Below are 23,495 nucleotides of genomic sequence, written 5' to 3' on the forward strand. Positions count from 1 at the left end.
GAAAAAGATGCCTTTCTAAAACAGAACTACACCAGAATCAGTCTCAAATCATGAAAAACCCATGAACTTAGCAAATGCTATGTGAAAAATGACTTAATCTTATAGACAGTTATTGGGAAAATACCCACCAGCAAGATATATGTTGGCCTGATAAGTCTCTGCAACAAAGCTAGACACATGAAAAATTACTAAAAGATAGTGAGAATCATATTAGGCAAAACGATTCCTCTCAGCTCCCTGCTACAACCCTTCTTGCCTCTTTCTCTACCATGCAAGAAACATTCACGTTCTTCTTACAAAGGAGGGAAAAACATTGCCAAAAGAAAATGAACTATGGTGACTGGCAAAGTACCTGGTATCATGGAGGAACCAGAGTCGTTTAGACACACATCTGAATAGAGCAAACATAACACTTTCCCTCACTCTTGTTTTTTTTGGCAGGCACTCTGTCTCTTAAAAGCTACTTCTAAACACAGATGGCTATAAAAGAGCTAAGCAGCTGCCATCTTACCAATTGCTCTGCTGTCATTTGTGGATTTCTACTGTTGGAGTCCTTCCCACTCTTGCACAAACAATAGTGAAACAGAAAGCTATAGCAGGCATTTCACAGCTCTGTAACTGCATGGTGGCTTCTGTAAAGCAGACAAACTCCTATCAGCTGCTATTGCCCTCCTGCTGTTGGGTGTGTTTGGTATTGTATTTGTTTGTTTGTTTGTTTCTTTGTTCGTTTTCCTTATTTTTATATTAGAATCAAGATTAATGTTGTATTATCCTTTCACATTGAAGGCTTTCTCTTGTCACACAGCTGGTTCCCAGGCCAAAGTAGCCAACAGACCATATGGAATATATCAGTTCCCACCAACCACACTAAACAGATGCTGGAGAGCAAGGTAGAGAACTGCAGCTTCACATAGCCAGGCCTAATACTACCCGCATTTCCTGTTGTTCCAGGCACTGCCTATTTAGGACAGGCATTACCTTTCAACTACATGTCTGTGTGACATTAGATCCAAAAAAACCTCTAGACTGATCCTTTGCTGGTGCCTGTGGATATTACTGAAGTATAAAGAAATGTAATAAAAACTTGTTGTGACTCTCCCTTGAAAAAAAATCATACTTTGGAAGAGAAACAGATGACAGACAATTCAAGATATAGGTAAGGAATGGCCTTTCCACAAGCCAGTGAGCACACACGTGGAGAGAATCTGTTCAAGTAGGCCCTGTAGTTTAGTTACAGCTCTTAGACTATTTCCACTGTTTCTCCAGACCACTTACTGATCTGGTTTGTCTCATTTTCCTCATGAGTAAAACGGGATAATATTCAGATATCTTCAGATAGCATTCCTTGCAGCAAAGCACTTTACAAGTACTGAAATCACTACTGTAGTTCTTTATCATACCTGCCAGAGGCCAAGTGGCTCAACTCCTTCAGAAAAATAATAGTTTCATCTTCCCTGGCATTGAAAGATACGGTGTTGACTGGACAGGGGCCATCAGAAACCTTCTTAAGGAGCAGCTGCTTTGTTTCAGCTGGAACATCACCCACAGCAAAGTAATAAACAGCTTCAACCTGTCATAAAACAGAAAAAAAAAAAAAAAAAAAAAATGGGAGGACTGTTTTACACAGATGTTTGGTATTTATTCAAGCCCAGTCCTGTGCTGAGCACCGGTACGAAAGTCTGGTAGCAGCAGTGCATTACTTGGGCTATAAGATTTGCAGACCTTCAGTTCTCCCTCTCATTTTTGCTAGTAATTCAAATGAATTTTACACAAAATTTCCCGAAGTGAGAAGGGAACCAGGCCCACAGCCCCTGGGTACAGCTCAGTAAAAGCCCCTTTCCACAGAAGCTAACTGAAACTAAAAAGAAGTGCAAGAGAGGACAACTGTGCTATTAGTCAGGACGAAGCTCTGTGCCGCATTCCTCTTTTGGGAAGAGAGGAACTATGCTGGGGCCTTGCCAGGGCTGAAAAGCAGTAGGAACTTTTATACCAGACATACTTTTATTAGCAGCACATATTTTGAGGGCCAGGAGAGATGCATCATTCTTTGAATACTACTGTAGGCATTTACAGATAATTCATATTTTTTATGCTTCCCAAGGCAGAGGGAACTTGGCAAGTTTGTTATGAACACATACACTTATGTTATGAAAACATTACTGCGAGAAGACAGAGAAGATGAAGAAATGTCCTTCAGTTATTGCTTGTGTACTACACTGTGACAGATCCAATACTGCCTGCACATATCTATGCTAAATGGTAGCTAGTAAATAGGCTTCTTGGATTTTCACCAGCATTAAAAACAAATGTAACAACACCTATCCCACAGTGATGTTCAAGACAGAAGGACGGCCTGTCAGTCCTATGGCATGGCACATACCAACTGATCAATACAGATAAATAGCAGTTCAGCTGAAAAACTACATTCACGTATGGTAAGGAACCCCAGACATGCACTGTAAAAGGGAAAAGATGACAATTGTTTGAGTCTGGGACAGCACTGGGGAAGTGTTTCTGCACCCACATCATTTCATGCAAGAGGAAAGCAAATTCAGTATCATATCTAAGCATGTTCATGCATTTCCAGTACTGCTTTTGACACTGATTTTTATTTCAGCTTCCTGAGCCAACAGGCTGACACCTGGACGTCTTCTGTCGAGTTTGTACCCAAAACTTTCTGGGCTGCAGGAGGCCCGTACTGCCCCTCATGATGAGCACGGTGATACAAACCGACACAGGCTTCTGGGCTTCAGCCTCTCTCCCCTCTCTACCTTTTGCCACAAATACCCTGACTAAAGATGAGCACTGGAAGACATCTACCCCAAACAGCAGCCCAATCCTGGGCTAGACAAGGAGAATTAACAAAGCAGCACCTTGGGGTTGGGCACTCCATGTGGAAGTCAGGACCCATACTTACAGAGCACACTTGTATGGGAGTAAGAGGGTCTGTGGCCAGCCAGGTATCCTAGCTGCTAGGCAAATACTATAGGAAAGAATGAGCTTGTTTCATTAACACGCAGGATTAACACAATACCTATTAGCTTTAGAAGCAAAATAAATCTGTGCTTTGGTTCAGTTCTAGAAGGTTCCCTCTCCATTTCATCCAGCTAGAAAGCTGTCAGAGCATGCGTGCAGCTCGCCCAGCTGAGACCCAGTCCTTGGGCAACACCCCTGTCCTGGAAATTCTGTTTGCTCCTGGCCTGGGGGAACATATGCAGATTGCACAACCACTTTTTCTTGTCTTCCTTCAAATTCACATCTTCTCCCCCTCCCTCCCAAGACTGACAATAACTCAGAAACTTGCTATTTAATAAGGGTATTAGCTTTCAGATTTCCTTGAAATGATCTAATGCCTGCCTCTGCAACTTTTAAAATGCTGAAAGTTCTTGGGCATAGCTGAGGCAGAACCAGCTCCTCAATAAAACAAAATTGCTAACCACAGACAATTCATTCTACTTAACTACAAACCCAGCAGTAACATACCATGAAGGAAATGTTCCTTACAGAATAGTAGGAAAAGGTTCAAACCATTTGGTCCTCCGTATTTTGCAAATTATAATTTCTGCAGCCATCCAAACAAGCAAACAAACTCCATACAGGAACAGAGAGGAAAACATGACAAAGAGTTCCTCGCAGTCTTTACCTGGGAGGGGAGATACGTTTGGGATGGGTGGCCCACACTTTGCAGAGCAGCACCTGCACAGAACTGTGAGTTAGACGCCGTGGATGTATCTGTGGCAGGTGGAGCCCAAAGGATTGCAACCTTGGAGCAGAGTGATCTTGACCCTGGGACTGACAGGTAATGAGGAAAGGAAATCTAGGGACTTGCCACACATGGGAGAAAAGCTCAACTAAAGGAACGGCTGGAAAACCCAAGTCTAGGCAAAAACAAGCTATTGTTTTTGAGTAACTTCTACTGACAAAGCCAGTTCTGAGGAATGAGTCATTTATGACTGTTCAGTGACTATGCAGCTTTTGCCTAGGACTGAATGAGGTCTGTCCCAGCCTTCAGTACAGTGAAGCTTACACTCAAACTGAACTGTCAGTTATGAATGATAATAACTGTATTTAGGAGTAATTAAAGTCTGTCTTATGTTGATCACCCGCCAAAACTGACTCCCCCAGATTACCCATTAGCCCACCAATATCCAGAAAAAATATTATGTCTCACTGCAGGATGAATTTTAATTTCTGTTTATTTGTACACAGACCTACCAGGTCCAACAAGCCTTTTCTTCATCCAGACAATACTGAAATCTAAATATGATCCATTTTGTTTCCCACCAGAAAATTAGTAATATACTGCAAATTGAAAATGTTAGCATAATTTATGAAGGAGGCATTTTAAAAAGCAGTCATAAAAATGTCACTGTTGCACAATTTGTTCCTCACCCAGTTCTTTTTTAATATCATTTTCCAAACATCAAGGTTCATCTGGTTGAGAATCCATCTGCACAGGGAACCAGAGGCCAAATTCAAGCCAAATTCAAGCCAAATTCACCTTCTCTTTCAAACAATGTCTCAATATGAGATTTACAAAGGAGCTAGGGTTGGATCTGTGCACAGGGTTGGACTTTAATGGCAGCAAAAACTAATGATTCTAGTTGACACAATTTTCCATTTAATTCAAGTGCCAGGAATTGAATTTATATTGTAAGCGAAATTCTTGAAATATCTCTTTAACAATACAAGGTTTAAGCTCAAATGATGGCATATATTTTTTATATCTTTTGACTCTGTTATAATGAATAATGTAATATGGCACTTTGAGAAATAGACAGAACTTAATTACAACAATACCTGTGTAGGCTTTGTCTTCTTGCTCTGGAAGAAATTATAGCTGGCTGAGGAAAAAGGATTTGCAGACACCTACTGTCAACAAACGCTTAAAGAAATCTCTGTACTTTATATTTTGGATTTTAAGTATTTTTTTTCACAAGCACTTTGGATACAAAGCAATTTTTTTTTCCCCTGACTTCAATAATAGTGATATAAGGAATATTTTATGGGATGTTACTGCCTTAGAAGTGAAGAGCTTGAGGATGCTTTTCTAACAGTGTGTGTTTGTCTTTTTTTTTTTTTTTTTTTAACTTGGAGCAGTGCAGCAGAGTTGGTTAAATTCCTGTCCAAGGAAGTTTTGTGTGGACTAAGGGACATGTTTGGACTTGATGATCTTGGAGGTCTTTTCCAATATAAATGATTCTAAGATGCTATTTTCATAAACTTGAAGCCCTGAAAGATATATATGGCAAAGAAAGTGGAAAGCAATGTATTTACTCTTTCCCATAATGACTGAATATGTTATTTATTCTCTGTACTACAGAACTGAAAAGTTTCTGCTTTCAAAATACAATAAATTTACATAAGCAAATCATCAGTAAACATAGTATGCAGATACACTTGGAAAAACAGAAAAAAAAACTTCTGAACCCTCCCATTAATATTTATCTTTGCAAGATTCATCAGGGTAAATCACAGTAACCAGTCTGGCACTGAATATTCTTGGATTTACTTGAGGCTTCCAAAAAGATGTATGAGCTTACTGTCTCACTCATGGCTTCCAGCAGGGCTTCAGCAGAGCTGCTATGGCTGACAGCTGTCATATGGTCCAGTTTCCAGAGCCACTTAACAGCAGACTTTACAGTATGTTCAGACACAGGAGCACATTTCTGTTGCCACTTCATAAGATCCTGAGCAGCCCTGAAAGTGACATTAACTATAAATCAGAAGTACTGTGAATAATGCTGGCAAAGCAAAAAGGTGGAGCTCTGATATTGTTACTATCCTTTTAGATTCTTAAGTAATAATAACAATAAACCATACATATTAATTCTAGACTTACAATAAAAATAGGGGCAAAACGAAACCCTAAGAAAAACACTGTAATTTTTAAACAATTTTTAAGACAGCTGTTCGAAGTACACCCAAGAGGGCTACAGTACTTTACAAACAGTTCCTAATTCCTATTTACCTTTTCACGTATTTACCCTATATTTACAATAAAAACACAGTCGGGTTTTTAAAATATGTATATGAAATATGTATCTGGCTTCTCTTTCCACTGTATGCTGTATGGCCTACTTGCTGGTTGGCCTTTGTGTCAGATCATTTTAACCAACCTCCGCTTTTTGTAAGAGTGCTGATCTTTATCTGCCCATCAAAATGGGATTTGTGATGCAAAGCTTTTCGATATTTTAATTGATTAAAGGGCTCTTAATGGCATAAGAGAGGTACAAACCATATTAGCATTCATGCCTGTCCATTTGCACATAAAAGACGGAAGACAACTTATAAAAATAACTGGTGCCAACATCTGTGATATACCATCAAGCACCACTCTGAAGAGTTACTTGCAAATCTAAAAGACAAGCATGCTTTCTCAATTTCTTTTAAAGTAGTAACTTGTAAGCTAAATTGTCCTTTGTCTCCCTCTTAAAGCAAACAGAAAAATCAATGAACACATTTATTGTACCTCAGTTTTGACTTAGCTTTTCAGATCATCTTTAAAGAAAATGTTTTATGTGCTTCTGAAAAGGTATGGAAAGTATCTCTTTTTTTTCTTTTCAAATCTCAGGTGTATCACAAGGTAGAGAATTGAGATAGGGCAGCAGAATCAAAGCTGGAGGATGAAGCTTGGGTAAAACAACATTAAGAACCATAGTGTAGTTGCAAGTAATCTTTATGGAACCTATTCAAAAATTGTATGGCCTAATTTGCACATCATTTTTTTCATAGTCACAAAATTCCATTCATCTATCCAAACCCAAGCTTATGCCTTCAAACAGTTATGCATAAATGAGAATTTGTTCAAAGATACTTTGATTTGAATAGCTGCTTCTATTTTTTTTTTTTTTAACTTGCAACTAAACCCAGATTCATTTACTCATGTTAGGGAACAAGCTCTTGTCTTTTGTTATGGAAATCTAGTATTGTTTGCTAGTCCTACTACTGATTTCTGTGACCATGGAAATCTATAGAAATACAAATGACTATGCCTCTGTCTATGGTACGTGGGGGAGCGTACATTCAGCTGTAAGGCAGAAACCTGTAGTGCCTAAAGACACAAGAACGCCTAGGCAGTCAGACGTGACCTCACTGTTTTACTCTGTAATACTTAGATGCATTACCGAAGAGCATTGCTGCTGTTGCAAAGTGTTCCTGATCTTTCTGCATTTCCTACATTTGCAGAAGGCATGTATCAACATTTGGTTTCTGTTAGCCTTTATCCGTTCCTCACGCTAACACAATGGTTTTCTGTTAAATGGAAGTTGTAAGCTCAGCATTACTGCGGGTGAAACTTGGTGGAAGTATAGGTATTACCATGATAGGCATTACAGGTATTACCATGAAACAAATCATAACAGCTTGCACTACAGAAAACACATAATCCAAACACACATCTGTATGAGACTTCTTTTTGTTCTCATGGATCTCTTTCTGCTTACCGAATGAGGTTAAATTTGGCAATTTGGGTCACCTGTTCCACAAGAACCATGGAAAGTGCATCACGGCATACATCAAATTCAGCTGGGGCTGCAGTGCCAAAATCCAAAACAACGACAATGCACCGTTCTTGAATCACTCCAAATATCAGCCGGCTTTCACTGGTTAACCATTCCATTCGCTGCCGATAGAGCTCAATAGCTCCCATTAGACAATCCACAAAATGAAGAATCAGTTCTTTTTTGGCTGTCAGCTTTAGTTAAATAAGGGAGAGAAAGAAACTGAACATCAAAACAACACAAATGAAGCCCCAAGCTTAGCACAGCTGCAATAGCTGGTTTGCAAGTGCCAGATATGTCAGCCAAGGTAGCAGTGAAAGCAACCCATTTTTCTTCCACTATTGCAGGAGCAAATACTTGACAAACGCATCTGAGCTATAACAGAAAAGACACTGCATTTTGTCCTAATTGCCTTTCATAATCTTTTTATACAAGCATGGGACAGTGCCAGTAGGTTGTCTGCCTTGTCTGTCTCAAGACTGGAGCAATTAGAGTGAGCTGAACAGGGGCAAGGATGGAGAAAGGGCTGCGGAACAGATGGATGAACAAACAGGAACACAGGCACTTTGTACCTTCTTAGACTAGAATTTTGACTAGCTCTTAAAATTTTACACAGCAATACAAGGGAGTGAACCGTTTGGTTCTGAGGCACTTCAATCTCCACCTTGTCTTTAGCATTTGAAAGGAAATGTAAAAGGCTTCCTATTTGTGCTATTATTTCGTTAACAATGCCCAACATTACAGCTTAACTATTTATGGGTAGGGGGTTAGGCAAATTTAGTTCAGGCAAATGAAATCAGCAACTAAAATGTCTCATGCCCTAACAGTAAATTAAGTAAGAAAAACATAGATTCAGTATTAAAATGAAAAACAGGAGACAATATCCATATATATATATATATATATATATATACTTATGCAGATGCACTGTGTAAAATGATCTGTGGGTTTAAAAACTCTCTGCAGGTTCCAGTAAAGACATACCCCCAATATCTGTGATCCATACAAGCTAATTTACCTGCCACCTTCTACATCCAGCTACCTTTCCAGGACTATTAAAAAACCTTGGAGAGTCAAACGTTTTTAAACAAGACCATTTCTCAGTGAGAAGAAATTTTCAGAGTCAGCCTGCACATTTCTTCCTCTCGTATGTATTTTCCTCTGTTCTTTAATGTCAGCTAGGGCCCTGTAAAGTGCCTCCCAGACACACAGTACCAGGCTGTCTGCCAAAGGAACGGCGGCCTGGGAAGAAGCACTTAGAAAATCCAGTTTCCTCCTATCACAGCCAGACTCATACAAGCAGCTTATTGCACTACACTGATCAAACTCCATCTTAAAATAAAGCACTTTTCTTGCCCCACCCCTTCACTTCTAGTTGGCCAGTCCAGATTCTCATGTCTCTGAGGCCTGGAAAACTGACTTTCACCCTCAGTTTATTCATGGCAGTTCACACATGTTTATTCTTGGACTAGCATGCCTTTTAGCACTGAAAAATATAGCTCCTCTCTATGCCTGCAACTTGCCTTTCTCTAGGCATATAAGGGCAGTAAGACTATCATTTTTCAGACTCTCTTGGTCTTACCTAAATACATCAACATCAGCCAAGATCTCTTACAAAATTAGCACCATTGCCATTCATCCTGCTAGCTCTACCCAGTACTCACTCTAGTTTGAATTGCTTCCTCTTACCCTACAGTAACTGTACACAATATCGTACACCATATTCTAAAGGAGGTCTCACCAGATTTTGTATAGTAGCATTGCTACCTTAAGGCTACCACAAATGTCTTTTCTCAGGCTCCAAACAAATCCTAGATTAAATGACATTATGTAGATAGTTCATACAGAATCGCATGGGGAAAAAAAAGAGGGAATAAGGCTCCCTGAAATGGTTCTTTTCCTATTTTTATGTCTCATGCCTCAGAAGTGATTCTAGTTATCAGAAAAAAAAAAAAAATAAATAAAAATGACAAGCCATGTGTTTTTGTAAAATCCCTGATGAATTAACACTCTCCTCTCCTAGCTCAAATGCATATCTCCTCAGTCAGAATCCATCCTCTCAACAATGGGACAGCCAGCAGCTGTTACTAAGACATTCCTTAGAACATGAGCCTGGGCAGAGATCCAGCCAGCCGTCTCTATAGATGGGGCTGAGCCTTTTGTGACCCACTGGCACTGAGCAAAGAGGTGCTTTGCATCGGCAATGACAGTATATTATGTCGACTTATTTCAGCATCCCTCTTTGTTTTATCGACTACAACTACTTTTTTTTTTTTTTTTTTTTTTTTTTTGACTCAGCTGAGCATCTTCTTTTTAAGTGCTACCTCCTTCATGACAGGGTAAATGTTGCTTAGAAACTGCAGCTTCTCTGGAAGGATTTACTGCAATGCTGCACCAAGGCAAGAGTGTCAGGCTTTGCAAGGAAAAAATAATAAAATAAATAAATTATATATATATATATATATATACTCTACTGCTGATTGTCATCACCAATAGATTAGCAGAACAGGAAAAAAAATGATCAAAAGATAAAGTTCTTATACAACAAATGTATGTATTTCTTGTCATAGGGAGACATTTTAGTCATATCATTCTGCTACAGCGATAACAACTTCTGAGTGCATGGGGATGTTACCACAATTCAATCACTTACATTATACACGCTGCCATCTTGTGCTCTCATGTACTGAGGAAACAGACCGTCTGCATACCGAGAAGCCACAAGTTTCCCCAAAGTGGTCACATAATCTACAGTAAAGGTTACAAAAGACCAAGTTGTTAATCATTAGGATTACTTTCATGATGTTCTGTTTTTCAAAAATGCACGCAACACAAAAGAGATTAAATCTTGTTCTTATCACATACTTTGCCTTCAGTATGTCCAAATATATTTTACAGAAATGTAAAATCAAAATTCAGTAAAATATTTTTAGAGGAAAGAGGAGGATTCTTTGGATATATCAGGCTTTGAATGAGTAGGAGCTTCTCCCTTAGTAGTAAGCATTACAGAGGGCATGTGTCCTTCAAACACATAGTTTTCAGATTGACGTGTACACTACCCATGTGTGAGGCCCGTGCATCTGTACGGACATTAAGAAATTTGAGGGAAATTCTAATGATACCAAATTATGCTTTTTTCTGGCTGTTTATGTTGAGACCCTGAGGGCACCAGCTGGCCCTGGCAGCCCCTATCTGTCTCACCCGCGGTTTCCACACACAGGGTGCTCAGGCCTGGGCCCCCAGTCTTTGCTTGAGCTATGCTGCAGGTGTGCCTGCTTCAAGTCCTGCTGGTAAACCTCTCTCCTGGGCAGACCTTTCAGCCCTATATTATGGCCTTGTCTCCAGGCTTGTCTCTGGTTTCATCTCCAGCTGTTCCTGGCTGCACTTCCTGGCTGGACCCTAGACCTGGTTCATCACCTCACCTTGCCTGGGATTGTCAGTGGACGCTGCTGACAGCACCCTGCTCGGCCTGCTGTGCTCAGATGCTGCAGGACTGCATCCTGGTCAGGGAGGGCACTGCCTGGGCTGTGGTCCCGTTTGCCTCATGGCTCACTTTCCCCTCCGGGAGCAGCCCTGCTCTTGCTGCTCCCTACCAGTTTAATCAGAAATAGGGGAAAAATGCATTTAATCATTTATAGGCAAAAAAGCTCCATGGGACTTTAACAAAGGAAAGGTTTAGGCAATTAAACTTCCGTATTGTTCATTTACCTCACAGCAGGACTTGCAAATATTTGTCCATCAAACAAAATACAAAATCTGGAACAGATAATGCTGTTCTCTTACACAACTAAATGGCTGCAGAAGTGGGTGCAACTAAGGAAAAGGTTGCACTCTGCTCTTCAGTAGCTAGAAATCTTCTACGGTAGTTCCACTGATAGGAAAACATTAGGGGTGGGTATATTTAACGTCACAAAGCAGCTACTCTGTACAGCATGCTGCCCTGCTAAGCTAGTACGTTCTGCTCCTACAATTACACCGTAACAACATTAACCTTGCTTAATAGCTTCTTCTTCATCTACAGCATACAGGATTCCAGGATCTGCACTGTTGATCCTTGAATGTCCCATGGACACAAGCCAGCTGAAATCTTAAATTATACAACCTAGAACAATTGCAATACATCACAATTCCTACTTCTCAGGCAGTAAGCTCTTCAAAGTAAAGAATATCTTACCATGCTCTGCAAAGCACTATTATGGCAGTGATTAATAATTATTAGCAAACTCTTCCCCTCCAGCTGTCAGATAACTGCAAAGGAACATTTTTCTATAGCCTGACTTTGCACAAAACGCAGCCTGAATTCTAATCAAATCTAACTTCTTCCTTGAAGCTGGATCCCTGGAAATAATAAACTATTCCTGAATAGGTGTGCTAGCCCAGATGATTAACTAGCAGATTTCAGATTATAGCACAGCATACATTGTATCTGCAATCTAAAAATGGGCAGAGGTCTCATGGTGTACTACTTGCAGGCAAAAGACTAGCAGCCTCAGCACTGCAAGTTATTTCCCAGCTGTAGCTAAATTGTGGAGGACTTGAACTGGAGCCTCAGGTAAAAAGACACAACAGTCCAACACAGTTAGAAAAGCCCTTCTCAGATCCCGAGTCCTCAGATCAAAAGGAGATGGAGTTTCACAGTTCTCTGAACTAGCAATGCCAGAAACTGGGGATACAGCTTCCCTTTCTGCCATTGTCATAACAGATAATGTGAGTATCTCCTCTGAGGACACTGAGGTACAAAATGAGCACTACAGGCTATTCCGTGTCTTTTACTATTGTTATTATTTAATTATTGATTTCTCTAATACCTTTCCTGTGCTGAAATCCAATCTGGGACAAAATCTGGGACAGGGACAATTTCTTTCTCTTGAGCCCATGAAGCTGAAGCCATTTAGAAGATGAAATGAGGGGTTGTACATCCATGTCCCACTGACTGACTGTCAGACTCTTTTCCTTCTCTTTTGATTTCTTTTTGTGGTCCATGTGGAAGTTTGAGTTCTTATGATTGTTTCTGTGCTTTGAATCAAAGGCATCTGTTGTAGAGAGAAATGAGTGAATAACAACATTTACATTAAAAAATACATGAATTCTTTCCTTTCTTTACCAGTATACCACAGTACTCTGTATACATATAGCTTGCTTCTTGATTTATTTTATTCTACTGAGCAATGTTCTTAGTCTTGAAATCTGCTCTCAGTTCTACACACCTACTTGCAGTTTCACCTCTTTTTTTTTTTTTTTTTAATCCGTATGTATTCACCTTCAATTTATTGACGAAAATATCTCTTGTATGCTGAAATCCAAGCCCAGACAAAGCTAAGCCCCATTTCCAAATGACATTTCTTCCAGCTCCTAAGACATCTCTCCTACATCTTGGAAATCAGAGCTCCTAACAGGCATCTGAAGATTGTCAGACAACCACTACATACATATTAGAAGCATTATAAAATAAACAAGGATCTCTTAGCAATTATATGTTCAACTTCTGTCATGAGCAATGGCAGTGCCAGCAGCAGACCCTGACTTTATTACAAGGCTGATGAAACTCCCTCACCCCACATCATTGTCCATAACTGCAAGCAATGGTACTGGCAGCATCTGCTCCAGGCTGTGATGGATGATGTGCATGTACAGCAAATCTTGGGCATGAAGGTCAATTTTTATTTTTTAAGTTCTACAGAAGAATGCATTTCTGCACAGATTTACAGTTGGGTGGGCTAGCTCCACTTTTGAAATGGGGAGCAGAGGCAGACCAGAGCCTAGAGTGGTAGGGACAGAAATGGAAGTGATGACAACAGTAATGCTTCTGTTCCTCAGCACAGAGGTTTTAGGAGAATTTTGGTATTTCCTGTTCATTCCCAAAATACTCTGCATGAGCTAAGCTGGTGCTAGTCAATTAAATACCCTTGCTGTATCTAAGTTTATTTTCTGTAGACGTTTGATGTTTCTGCCCATTTTCCCCAGAATCATCATTATTTACAGTATCCCAGCCCTTCACTTCCCCATATACTGTAAGCCAGATGAAATATAAATACACTGAGTGGATGAAATTGGTCCAAAATATAAAGAAAGTTTCTGTTCCATAATGACTAAAAATAACTTTCAGTCTAGTATGGAATATGATCAGAGCTCTGCTGTCTCTGAGATCAAATACTACAACAACTGACCTGGCTACACATGTTCATTAGACAGATTTGTTCTTCAGTTAATCATACATAAAGGAAATGAGAATGTATCCTCAGAAATCATCTTTCAGTGACAGTAGCCTTCTGCACGGGGCAGGCTGGCACCAGCTCTTCCCTGCTCAGCAGTCCTACAAGCAGGCTGCTGGGCTGGCATGCCTGTAGAGGCTGGCATTTTACCAGCCTTCCTCCTCCTCAGTGCAGAAGCAGCAATGACAGATGTTAACTCTAGAGAGACATAGGTGAAGGTTTGCAGCTGCTCAGGCTTCATATATAGTCAGGCACTGTTTATAGTCACTTGAACAGTCATTCCCAGTTTCCTCCTCCTCAAAAAAAAAAAAAAAAAAAAAGCGAGCACAGCACCCCATACACAGCACAGGAGACTGGCACAGCTTCAGAAAGCTTGTACGCAGCTAGCAGCATGCACACCGTGATTCAGAAAAATTAAACTGCACGTTATGCAGGATAACATGGAATGTACCTAAAAGCAGTCCTGAAATACTCACAGTGACTCCAGGCAAGTCTCTTAAATGGATTGCCAGTCATGATGTATCTCTTGATTGACAGCTCCTTTTCTTAAAAACCTGAGAAATTATTATTCAAAAAAATAGTAATCTGAAATACTCCCCCGAACAGGTCAATATGAACTGGAGACCAGATGTGCAAGCCCAGGCAATAATAAACTGCAGAAGACTGAGGTCAAGATTTTTCTCAAGGAAAATAATAGTATAAATTAAAAAGGGTAGCTACCTCCCCTGTCAAGAAAGGGTGAAATCAGATTTGACAGGGACCCCCTCATAGTCAGAAATGGGGATATTGGTAATATGATTTCCTTTCTTTCCCTCTAAGTTATCATTAAAAAAAAGCCAACGTGGAAGTTTCCACACAAAAAATGAATGTGGGGTTTTGGCCTACTGTCAGCCAGTTCTATTATATTTTATTATTACTTTGCATTATACCTAACCATTGCTATAATCCAATTTATGACTAAACCTGGGAGTATCTGAGACACAATTTTGTGAAGAGATTCGTAAGTTTGCCTATAAGATGATTCACAAAGGAAAAGAATTATGCTTGTATATATATATGTATATGTATGTGGTATAAGGCCCAACTGTGACTAAAACAAAACATATGAATAGAGAACAAAATGCCAGAGGAAGCAAGGTAGCATATGTTGGCTGCGTGTATCGCTTTGAGACATCACATTTTGCCATTTATTTGGTTCTTCTTTTAATGAATAAGACAAATGAATGAGGGACATTTATGAATCACCAACAGCCCAGCTGCTAGCTATTGTCATCAAGCAGTTTTTCCTATGGGAAAAGCAAAAATGGGATAAAATAATAACAGGACTGCACCAGAACACACGGCCTCCTCCCTCTTTCTTCTTTGCAGAATTGAACACACAATTTATTCCTCTTGCAAATATATTTATTCCTTTTACATGAGTTTAAATACCCATAGAGAAATATATAAACCATTCTGTTCTTTGTCCACCTCATACAGGAAGATATTAATGGTATGAAAGGCAGGGAGGACATTAAAAAAAACAGGAGTGCGTTCTGCATCCTAACACTGAAGCATTCAGCAGAAGATGCTGAACAGATGAACACCCCTTTGGCAGGGACTTGGTGTTAGTGCAATAGAAAGGCACGTTTACTACCAAGGAGCTGAGGCAGACAGTGCCCGTCAGTAGTGAGCAGTGAGACTCGTGCAGTTCCTAGCTCTGCGCAGAAGCAGTGCCGCTATGCCCTCGTGGTAGCCGCTGACACACACTTCAGGTGGAGAACTAATCCCAGATGCCATCTCATTTTCCAGATGCCCAGAGGTGTGGCAGCAGATTTTCCTGTGCTTTCGCTGCCCAGTGCCGCTCCCAGCCACTTGAACAGCATCTGTATGTGAAGTGCTGGCACCGTATGAAAAGGCACGTTGGAAGGGAGATGGAATGGCTTCAACGGAAATAGCAAATTTACCTCAAGTCTGGGAAAAGGCAAGCAAGCTGATGGCAGCCAGGAAAACCGTCAGCTCAATGCCTGAACCAAAACACACTATTTTCAAAAGGTGAGCACCCGTTCATCCATGCACCGTCACCTCCCCGCCCTGGCCAGCACAGCCAACCTTCTGTAAGGTGCACCCAGCCTGTCACAGGTGCATGGGGTTTGCTGAGCCCGTGACCTCTCCCTCTTTATGAACCCCTGCTGGCCCACCCAGCACCAGGCTGGGGTTTCTGTGGAAACAGGGCAATGTGTGCCATCACAAAACCAGACTGGGGGCAGAGGAAGAGCTGGGGGAATGGGGTGAAGCCTGTGCCACCCCGAGCTACCGGCAGCCACGTCAGTGGCCAGCACTGCCACGCCAAACGTGCCCCGAGACACGCTGCGTGGGGCAGGGAACCCACTGCCCATGGGGCCCAGGCCTTGGGGTCAGCCGCTCAGGGCCAAGCCTGCAGTGGGAGCAGCGAGGCCGTGCTGCCACCCGCCCTTCTCCCCGCGGCCCTCACCTGCCTCCAGCAGCCACCCGCTTGGAAGCGGCGGCGCCGCCGCCCCGCCGTTGGGCTGGAGACCGCCCGGTTGCTACGGCCGGGCCTCCCCGCCCTGCAGGGCCCTCCCGACGGGCGGCGGGCGCTGCTGCACCCGGTGCCGGTGCCATGCGTCCGCCCGGACAGCGGGGAGAGGCCAGGGAGCGATTCCTGCTCCCCGGCACCCGGGCGCCGAACGCGGGTCACGGAGCAATAAACACTGCTGCGGGCCCTCAGGCTCCAAAAGTTGCGTTCGTGGGGCGTGTGTGCTTATTTATTGAGCCGCCGTGCCGAGGTGTCCCAAAACAGGAGGAAGGGTGGGCTGGGGTGGCTACAGTACGTCAAACAGGCAGAGAGTGAGCACAAAGAAAAGCTTTCAGCCGCAGCGAGTGCACGGAGCGGCTGCGACCTATGGCCAGAGAGGAAAATGCTGAGTAAATTCATTGCTGACAGATGCCACAACAACAAAGTGTGTTCGGTGTTGTAGGGACCAAAAGTACATATGCTAACTGGGAGAGTCGCAGAAATCTATGTTTAGTGGGTCAGAGTCATGTGTTCTTGTTAATTCTTAATTTAGACTGAGCAATTGGCGATATCTGTACTAAAAGCACCCACATGTCCTTTGTTTAAACCAGCATATCTGTACACACACTGCAGCAGAATTAGCATGCTTCTGGAGTAGCCTGACTAAAAAATATTCTAGTGTAGTAAAATGTACAAAAAAAACATATATCATAAACGTGAGCTCATTATTAAAAAGCTCCAGCTCATGCCAGAAAGCCAGAAACACGCATGTCGTATACACAGCGCTTGGGTTGCAAATGTTTGTGAGCACAGTTTCCGTGAAAGCAACAAACAGCGCAGAAGCACTCACTTTCTCTCTTCTGCTTTTGTTTGCCATGCAATCACAAAGCAGTAAAAGATAGGTTACTCTGGAGGATCAACTGATCGGTCTTATCTCTGTACCCATGTTCAGATGGAAATCCACACCCAAGCACACGGCCAGGGCCACTCCGTGCACGCCAAAGCGTTGGCTTCAGCTTTGTGAGATGGCGTCGTAAACAGAGATAGGAAAGAAAAGTGCCGTATAAGGCACGCAGCTTGGGTGCCGACGCTACTTTCTGGTTGGAAGCGGAGCTTCAGTTTCTCCTGCAGTGGGAAGCAAGGGTTTAAAGACGAGCCAGGACACGACGAGTCGTTCTTGATTGCACAACTATTCCCCTGAGGTATAGAAAAGGCATTTATTTCTCAGCCATGAAACAGCTTCCCATTAGATCATTAAAAATAGTGTACTGAACATTCTCAGGATCAGCTCAGACACTGCAACAAGCTGCTTCAGAGACCCAGAGTTTTGGGAGAGTGCTTTTGAAATTTTTCTGGCAAGTGAAAGTGCAATAGGTTTATAAGTAGATTCCCTAAAATCAATCAGATCAATCTCTTGGCTTGTTTTGCTGCTTCCAGCAATGGAAGGTTTTTATCAAACACCAAAAATTACTTGCTTGGGTAGCTTTTTCTACGTTATACAAAATCAGCAAGTCTATCTTCACGTCTAAATGTCTGTAGATGTATTAATTATGGGTTAAAAAAAAAAAAAAGTGATTATATGTGATGTAATTGTCTGTGCAAGGAGTCTGCCATAAAACTTCACGATGGGCTTGGCTACCCTAAACACTATGGGTTGCAAGAAAACATTCCTTAGCTTGTACAAGAAGAGTCTTACACGGCCCAGGGACAAAGGCTGGCAAATGCAAAGTGTCTCCGGCAGGTTTCCTGATGCACTTGCCATGGTTTTGTAGGTAATGTTCTTCCTAGGCCGGAAAATAAGATGTTCTCTGCACATCAGATAAGCGTATCTCCTTGTCTGCATGGAAGCCCTGCCCCGGCTGCTGCTCACCATTCAGCTGACATGAGGAGGAGGAGGAGGAATGAGTTTTCCAGATGCTGCTGGCTGGATGAGGCAAGGCTGGATAACAGAGGAGGCAGGGATCCAAGTAACTGTGAAGTGGGAACTCACTCCTTGCACAGGGGTGATAAAAATAACCACTGAGCCATTCTGTCATCTGACCTTTAGGCTGAATGACGCAGTGATACAGATGGGTGGAATGCCTGTCGTTATGTCATTTGTTAGCGACTGCAATGTAACACGTACTGGGATTGCATTAGGGAGCGTAACTTTGTCCTTACTTTAGGACGTTTTGCCTACCAATAGAAGTATTCTGTCATTTTTTTCTCATGGCTGAAAATCAGCATTGTCAGCATTTCCTTTCTGTTAGTGCTTACAACATGGAACTGTTTGCATGGTGTTTATGATGACTCTTATTCAAACAAAATCAAAAGATAATCCAGTCTCTTTCTGTCTTCCAGTCTCATCATACTTAAAAAACAAATAAACAAAAAGGCCCTCTTTAGCATTTCCTTTCTTTCTTTTTTTTTTTTTTTAATTAAAGCATATAAATACAAGTGTTTTTTAGTGGTTCACCCAGCATAACTGCTATTGTATGAACAATGAGACGGAGTCTCTCATGACGGGTTAGTAAGGATGCTCATGGCACTGATGCATGTGGCTATGATACTATGAGGAATGGGTCCTCACCAGGAAGTTTAAGGCTGTCACACATCCTGACCTGCAGTGTCATACTTCCTGTTGACTCCCTCTCAAAGAGAGGCAGGAATCAGTTGCAAGGGGCAAGGAAAAAAATAAAAGCAAGTTGGATTGAAACTGAGTTAATGCTGTTTACAGTGCTGGCTACGTGAAATGCATACACTGAAAATACAGTTTACCAGGCACAGGCAGAATGTAAAAAGCAAGCCAGAGGTGTGCAGTATTTTAAATACTCCTCTCAGCTGTAACTTTTTCTCACCCTTTAAACACCTCTTTAAAAAAAGCGGATGAGGACATGGTACGGAGGTGGCACGAAGATAAAAAATGGGACTGTCTAGTGAGAGAATGGAGGATGAAAGAAGGTATGGGAAAGGGCAAGTGGGGAAAAACTAAAACTTTAGGGGCCAAAGCTAGGGACAGGAGGGGGCTCAGGAGCCTGTGACTGATGTGCGATGTCAGGGAGAAGGAGGACTTCAGGCTGTTAAATTGAGATCTGTGTTAAAGACATGGCTACACGTAATAGGGAAATAGGGAAGGGATGGGCTGGCATGGTGATACATAAAGACTTATGCACAATCTGCATAACAAATTGGGTGCACTGGATGAACTGTGTCCCATGCTATAGGAGCACTTGAGTGGTACTGCAAGGAGATTGGTTGCTGAAGATGTGTGTGACATTTTGTGGCTTTTATTTTTTTCTGCTTTTTAATTTTCTTTAGATCTATACCTAAATAGAAGTGTTTCCAAATGGACAGGAAACAAAAGCTTCTCCTTTCTTGCAGATATTTGTCTTCTAGTTACCACCAGCAGCATGGCCGGGTGCTAATGGAGCTGAGTTTGTCACTGAGGAGGCAAAGGCAGCTGCGTCGGTGCAGAACAAATCAATGGGAATTAAAAAGCAAGCAAACAAACAAAAAAACAATGACATAAGATAGCAGTGCTCCACAACCTTTGTGTTTAAGAAAGGTGCTGCACATCTAGGTTTGCCACTTTCTGGCACCCACAGTGTTTGCGTCTTCTGGAATGGAGGATGAAAGATACAAATGCTGATGGTTCTTCATTGCCCTAGGGTGATCTTGCCTTAGTCGTATCACATACATTTCTTCCCAGGCAGCCTGCTTGCACAAGCACAAAAGCAACCTAGCAGGCACAGCGCCCATACTGGAAGGGCTGTACTGAAAGGAAGATTGTGAGGTGTGAGCTGCATGGAAGTGCTTCCTGTCTGCCTTGTCAAATAAAGGAAAGGCTGTCACAGTTCTTGTTCTTCCCCAGGTCCCTGGTCACCTACGTGCTTCTTCCCCTTTCTGGAGTCTTGTTTATTCCTTGTCTGCAAACCAAGGCATTCTTTTAAAGGTGAGTGGAAGAAAGGGAACTGATTTCTTATTACAGGACGGAATAAGAAAAGAATGCGTCATCATGTTTCCCATTTTCCGTTTCCCCTTTGTCTTCCCATCTCCATTTTCCATCACAGGATGATTCCAGTTGACATGGATAGAAAGTCCCCACCTGCTTCCACTAACATCTGCCTGCAAATATCCTTTGGGTTGTGAACACCTAGGACCAAGTATGTCTATTCTGGAAGATCTGGAAAGTGCTTTGAGTATCATAGGCACCAGTAGTCTAGAAACAGTTTAGTAAGAAATGTGGAAAGTCAGAGCAAGTAAAGATGCTGGGAAGCATTGAGGGCAAAAGTGGGAAATTTTTTTTGTTGTTTTTGTTTGCTTGTTTGCTTTTCCCAGTTCTGGTTCAACATACTAATGGATGAGGCTAAGCTAGACATTAATAAATCTAGTTTAGAAAACAGAACAAAGTTCCCAAATGTGGCAACAGCGAGGACCTGGAACAGACTTAAAGCTGGGGTGTCAGTGGGAGAATGTCCTCTTTTAAGATGGTGGCTGATACACAAGGGAAACATTTAGGACGAAAGCAACTGAGGAGGTCTTGCTCAGTCATCTGTGCTTAGGAACGGACATACAGCAATGATAAATGCAAGATATAAACTGAAAGATAGTGGAGAGGGGTAAAGAGAGAGGAGCGAGAAAAGGAATGAGGGAGTAGATTGTACATTGGAAGGAAAATTTTCAAGGAGAAGTTGGAATAAGAGCAAAGCAGACATTTATTAAAATTTACTTTGGATTCAAACACTCATTTTACAGCAGTTTACACTCATTTTACAATACTGAATGTGGAGAGACGTTCGGGGCACAGTTCATATACACATAGTGACAGAAGTTTATAATGGACTGGCTTGGATTATTTGGGTGCCAGGAGAGGTCAAAAATCTAACATTCTACAGAAATGTTCAAAAGCTAGCAAACAATTTAGCAAACTAAGTATACTAGGAGAAGCCAAAGTTAAAAGTTCATTATGCGATGGGAAGATAGAGAATGAACTGTATGAATGAACAGTAAGGGGAGGTTTGGCTGTTCATAAGCACTAGGGAGCAAAAGGGACAGTCATAAGGTGGATAATGGAAACCAACTGATTCAGTGCAGGGCAATAATAAGTGAGAAATGTGCAAATGCTGTGTGTGTCATTAAAAAAAAAAAAAAAAAAAATTTTACTGGCAGCATCTGGTGTGAAAGGTTAGAGAGAGGTCATGTATGACAAAGCCATCAAGTAGCATCAGAGTCCCTTGGATTCCAGCCAGGTTGGAGGCAATTTTTTGATGGTATCTAGAGGCTGAATCCAACTTAAAGGACATTCATTCTTAATGAAAATACCCTTTATGAAAGCCAGGCTGTTTTATTAATAAATACCTGGAGCCACACTTCATCCACAGTAATCTAGCTGTGCCATGACCCTGCCATTCATGCTCAGATTAAACCATCAATGCATGCACAAGAAATTCTGTTACCGCTTTTTTTTTCTTAAGTGCTTGCCAGTGTGTTACATACATTTCTGTCATGTTATCTGCCTTCCGTAGAGTAATGTGCATTCACTAAAAATCCCTTTTACAGTGATTAAGCCTATGACAGCAGTGAGTGCCAGAAAGAAAAGGACCAATAAATGTTAAAAATAAAATAAAATAAAATAAAATGTTTAAAGGTTGCCTGCCTTGCATAGTGCTTAACAGAGGAACTTCACTACAACAGCAAAGTGGGCATGTTAAGATTTCTAATCAAGCCTAGACAAGAGATATTGCAATGCTCTTGTACCACTGCCAAAACTGTAGCACGGGTGTGCTGAGGCCCAAGCCCCTGGAGCGGTGACTGCTGCAGGTGGAGGCGGTGTGAGGCTGAGCAGGAGGCAGCTGCGGAGGAAAGCAAGCACCTTTCTGCAAGGTGGGCAGTATTAAAAAAACAATTAATTCAACACTGTACATGTACAAATGAAACTTCAGCCAGCTGCTCATGTGTTGGCCAGGCTGGAAGTTTTACCAAGATCACCTTCTTTTGGAGAGCAGCAAAAACAGCTTTTTCCAGTTGATCTGGACTCAGTTGGTCCTCAACCAGTAAACATACAGCAAAGGGGAATGTATCAACTTGAAAAATTATTTAAGCTAAATAGAATTACTGGATTACACAGAGAGTATAATATCATGGTGGTATCAAAAAGACTAACTTTGTAGTCTCACTTTTTGAAGCGAGGCCTGCAGGTGGCATGCTGCTGGTCATTTAGCCCCACAGGACAGGGATTTGCCTCAGGTGACTCCAGTCATGGATGAAATAGGTGAATGAATAATCACTGCTCATCACCTGACCTGCTGAAAAGTCAGCAGAGTAAGGCAGCTGCATCCTTAGGCATGTCTTGTCTGCCCAAGCTGAGTGTACACCCTGCCAGGTAGGGTATGCTTGCAGTTTCTGCAGCTTTAGAAAGGTTGTGAGTGACTGGCAGGTCTGCCTGCACCACTGGGCTTGGACCTGCGTAGTGGCTGGGGTAGATGTGCCTTCATGCACCTCAGTAGGCTCAGATGCCACTTTCCTATGCAGTGCTCTGTGTTCTCCCTGTAGTCCTTGACCTCGGACTTGACTCCTGCATCTTAAGCTAAGATTGTGGGACTGGCAATTAAAGGGGAAAACGTGGTTTGTTTCCATCTATCAGTGCAGTGTAACAGTCACCAAGAGATGATAAATACTGCTCCTGAAAACATCTACACCGAGCTGCTTTCTGACCCAGACTGTGCTTTGAGCAATAAGTGAATTTCTGTACATTAGTTCATGCTAGGGGTTATTTGGCCAAAAGACATATATCATAGATGACATCTTTACCCAGTAGGATATACGTGGGAGACTTATTTCATATAGAAAAAGTATCTAGTATATAATCTGTAACGTGCAGGAGAATACTGAAGGATTGGCTTTCTATTCATCAGCAGACATACGGTCCCCTCACATTGTTTGAGTTCTATCAGATTCTACAAGAGACATGAAAACTATTGGTGCTACATTTTAAAACATTATACTGTCTTTTAACAATATAACATAGATTTGGTGTTGATAAAATCCAGCACACCATTTTGATAATACAGGAAAGGAAATATTAAACAGAGACACGTGCTTTTCACCTTTTACTTTTCGTATATTTCTGTGGTATGTTTGTGATGGACATGTTGCTTGGGATATTTTTAGGCAGGGCTTTGTGTCTAAATAATATCAGCTCGCACTTTAAGGCCTTTTAAGAAGTGTTACTACCACTGAGCCCCTTCAGGAGAGATCACTGGCTTCAGTATATTGTAATTTTTCCCG

General features: G+C 41.7%; 1 protein-coding gene across 1 annotated transcript in view; it reads right to left on the reverse strand.

The window, feature by feature from the left end:
* The window catches only part of VWA3B (von Willebrand factor A domain containing 3B), a 68,222-nt gene extending 51,786 nt beyond the window's left edge, over nt 1-16,436 (reverse strand). The window contains 8 exon segments of the mRNA XM_035315457.1: nt 1,401-1,570; nt 5,544-5,700; nt 7,446-7,696; nt 10,156-10,250; nt 12,311-12,535; nt 14,191-14,268; nt 15,661-15,720; nt 16,188-16,436. Of these exon segments, the coding sequence (XP_035171348.1) occupies nt 1,401-1,570; nt 5,544-5,700; nt 7,446-7,696; nt 10,156-10,250; nt 12,311-12,535; nt 14,191-14,230 (938 nt within the window). The 5' untranslated portion in view covers nt 14,231-14,268; nt 15,661-15,720; nt 16,188-16,436.
* Nucleotides 16,437-23,495: the final 7,059 nt, after the last annotated feature.

This window comes from Oxyura jamaicensis, chromosome 1, assembly GCF_011077185.1.
Source record: "Oxyura jamaicensis isolate SHBP4307 breed ruddy duck chromosome 1, BPBGC_Ojam_1.0, whole genome shotgun sequence".
Lineage (NCBI taxonomy): Eukaryota > Metazoa > Chordata > Aves > Anseriformes > Anatidae > Oxyura > Oxyura jamaicensis.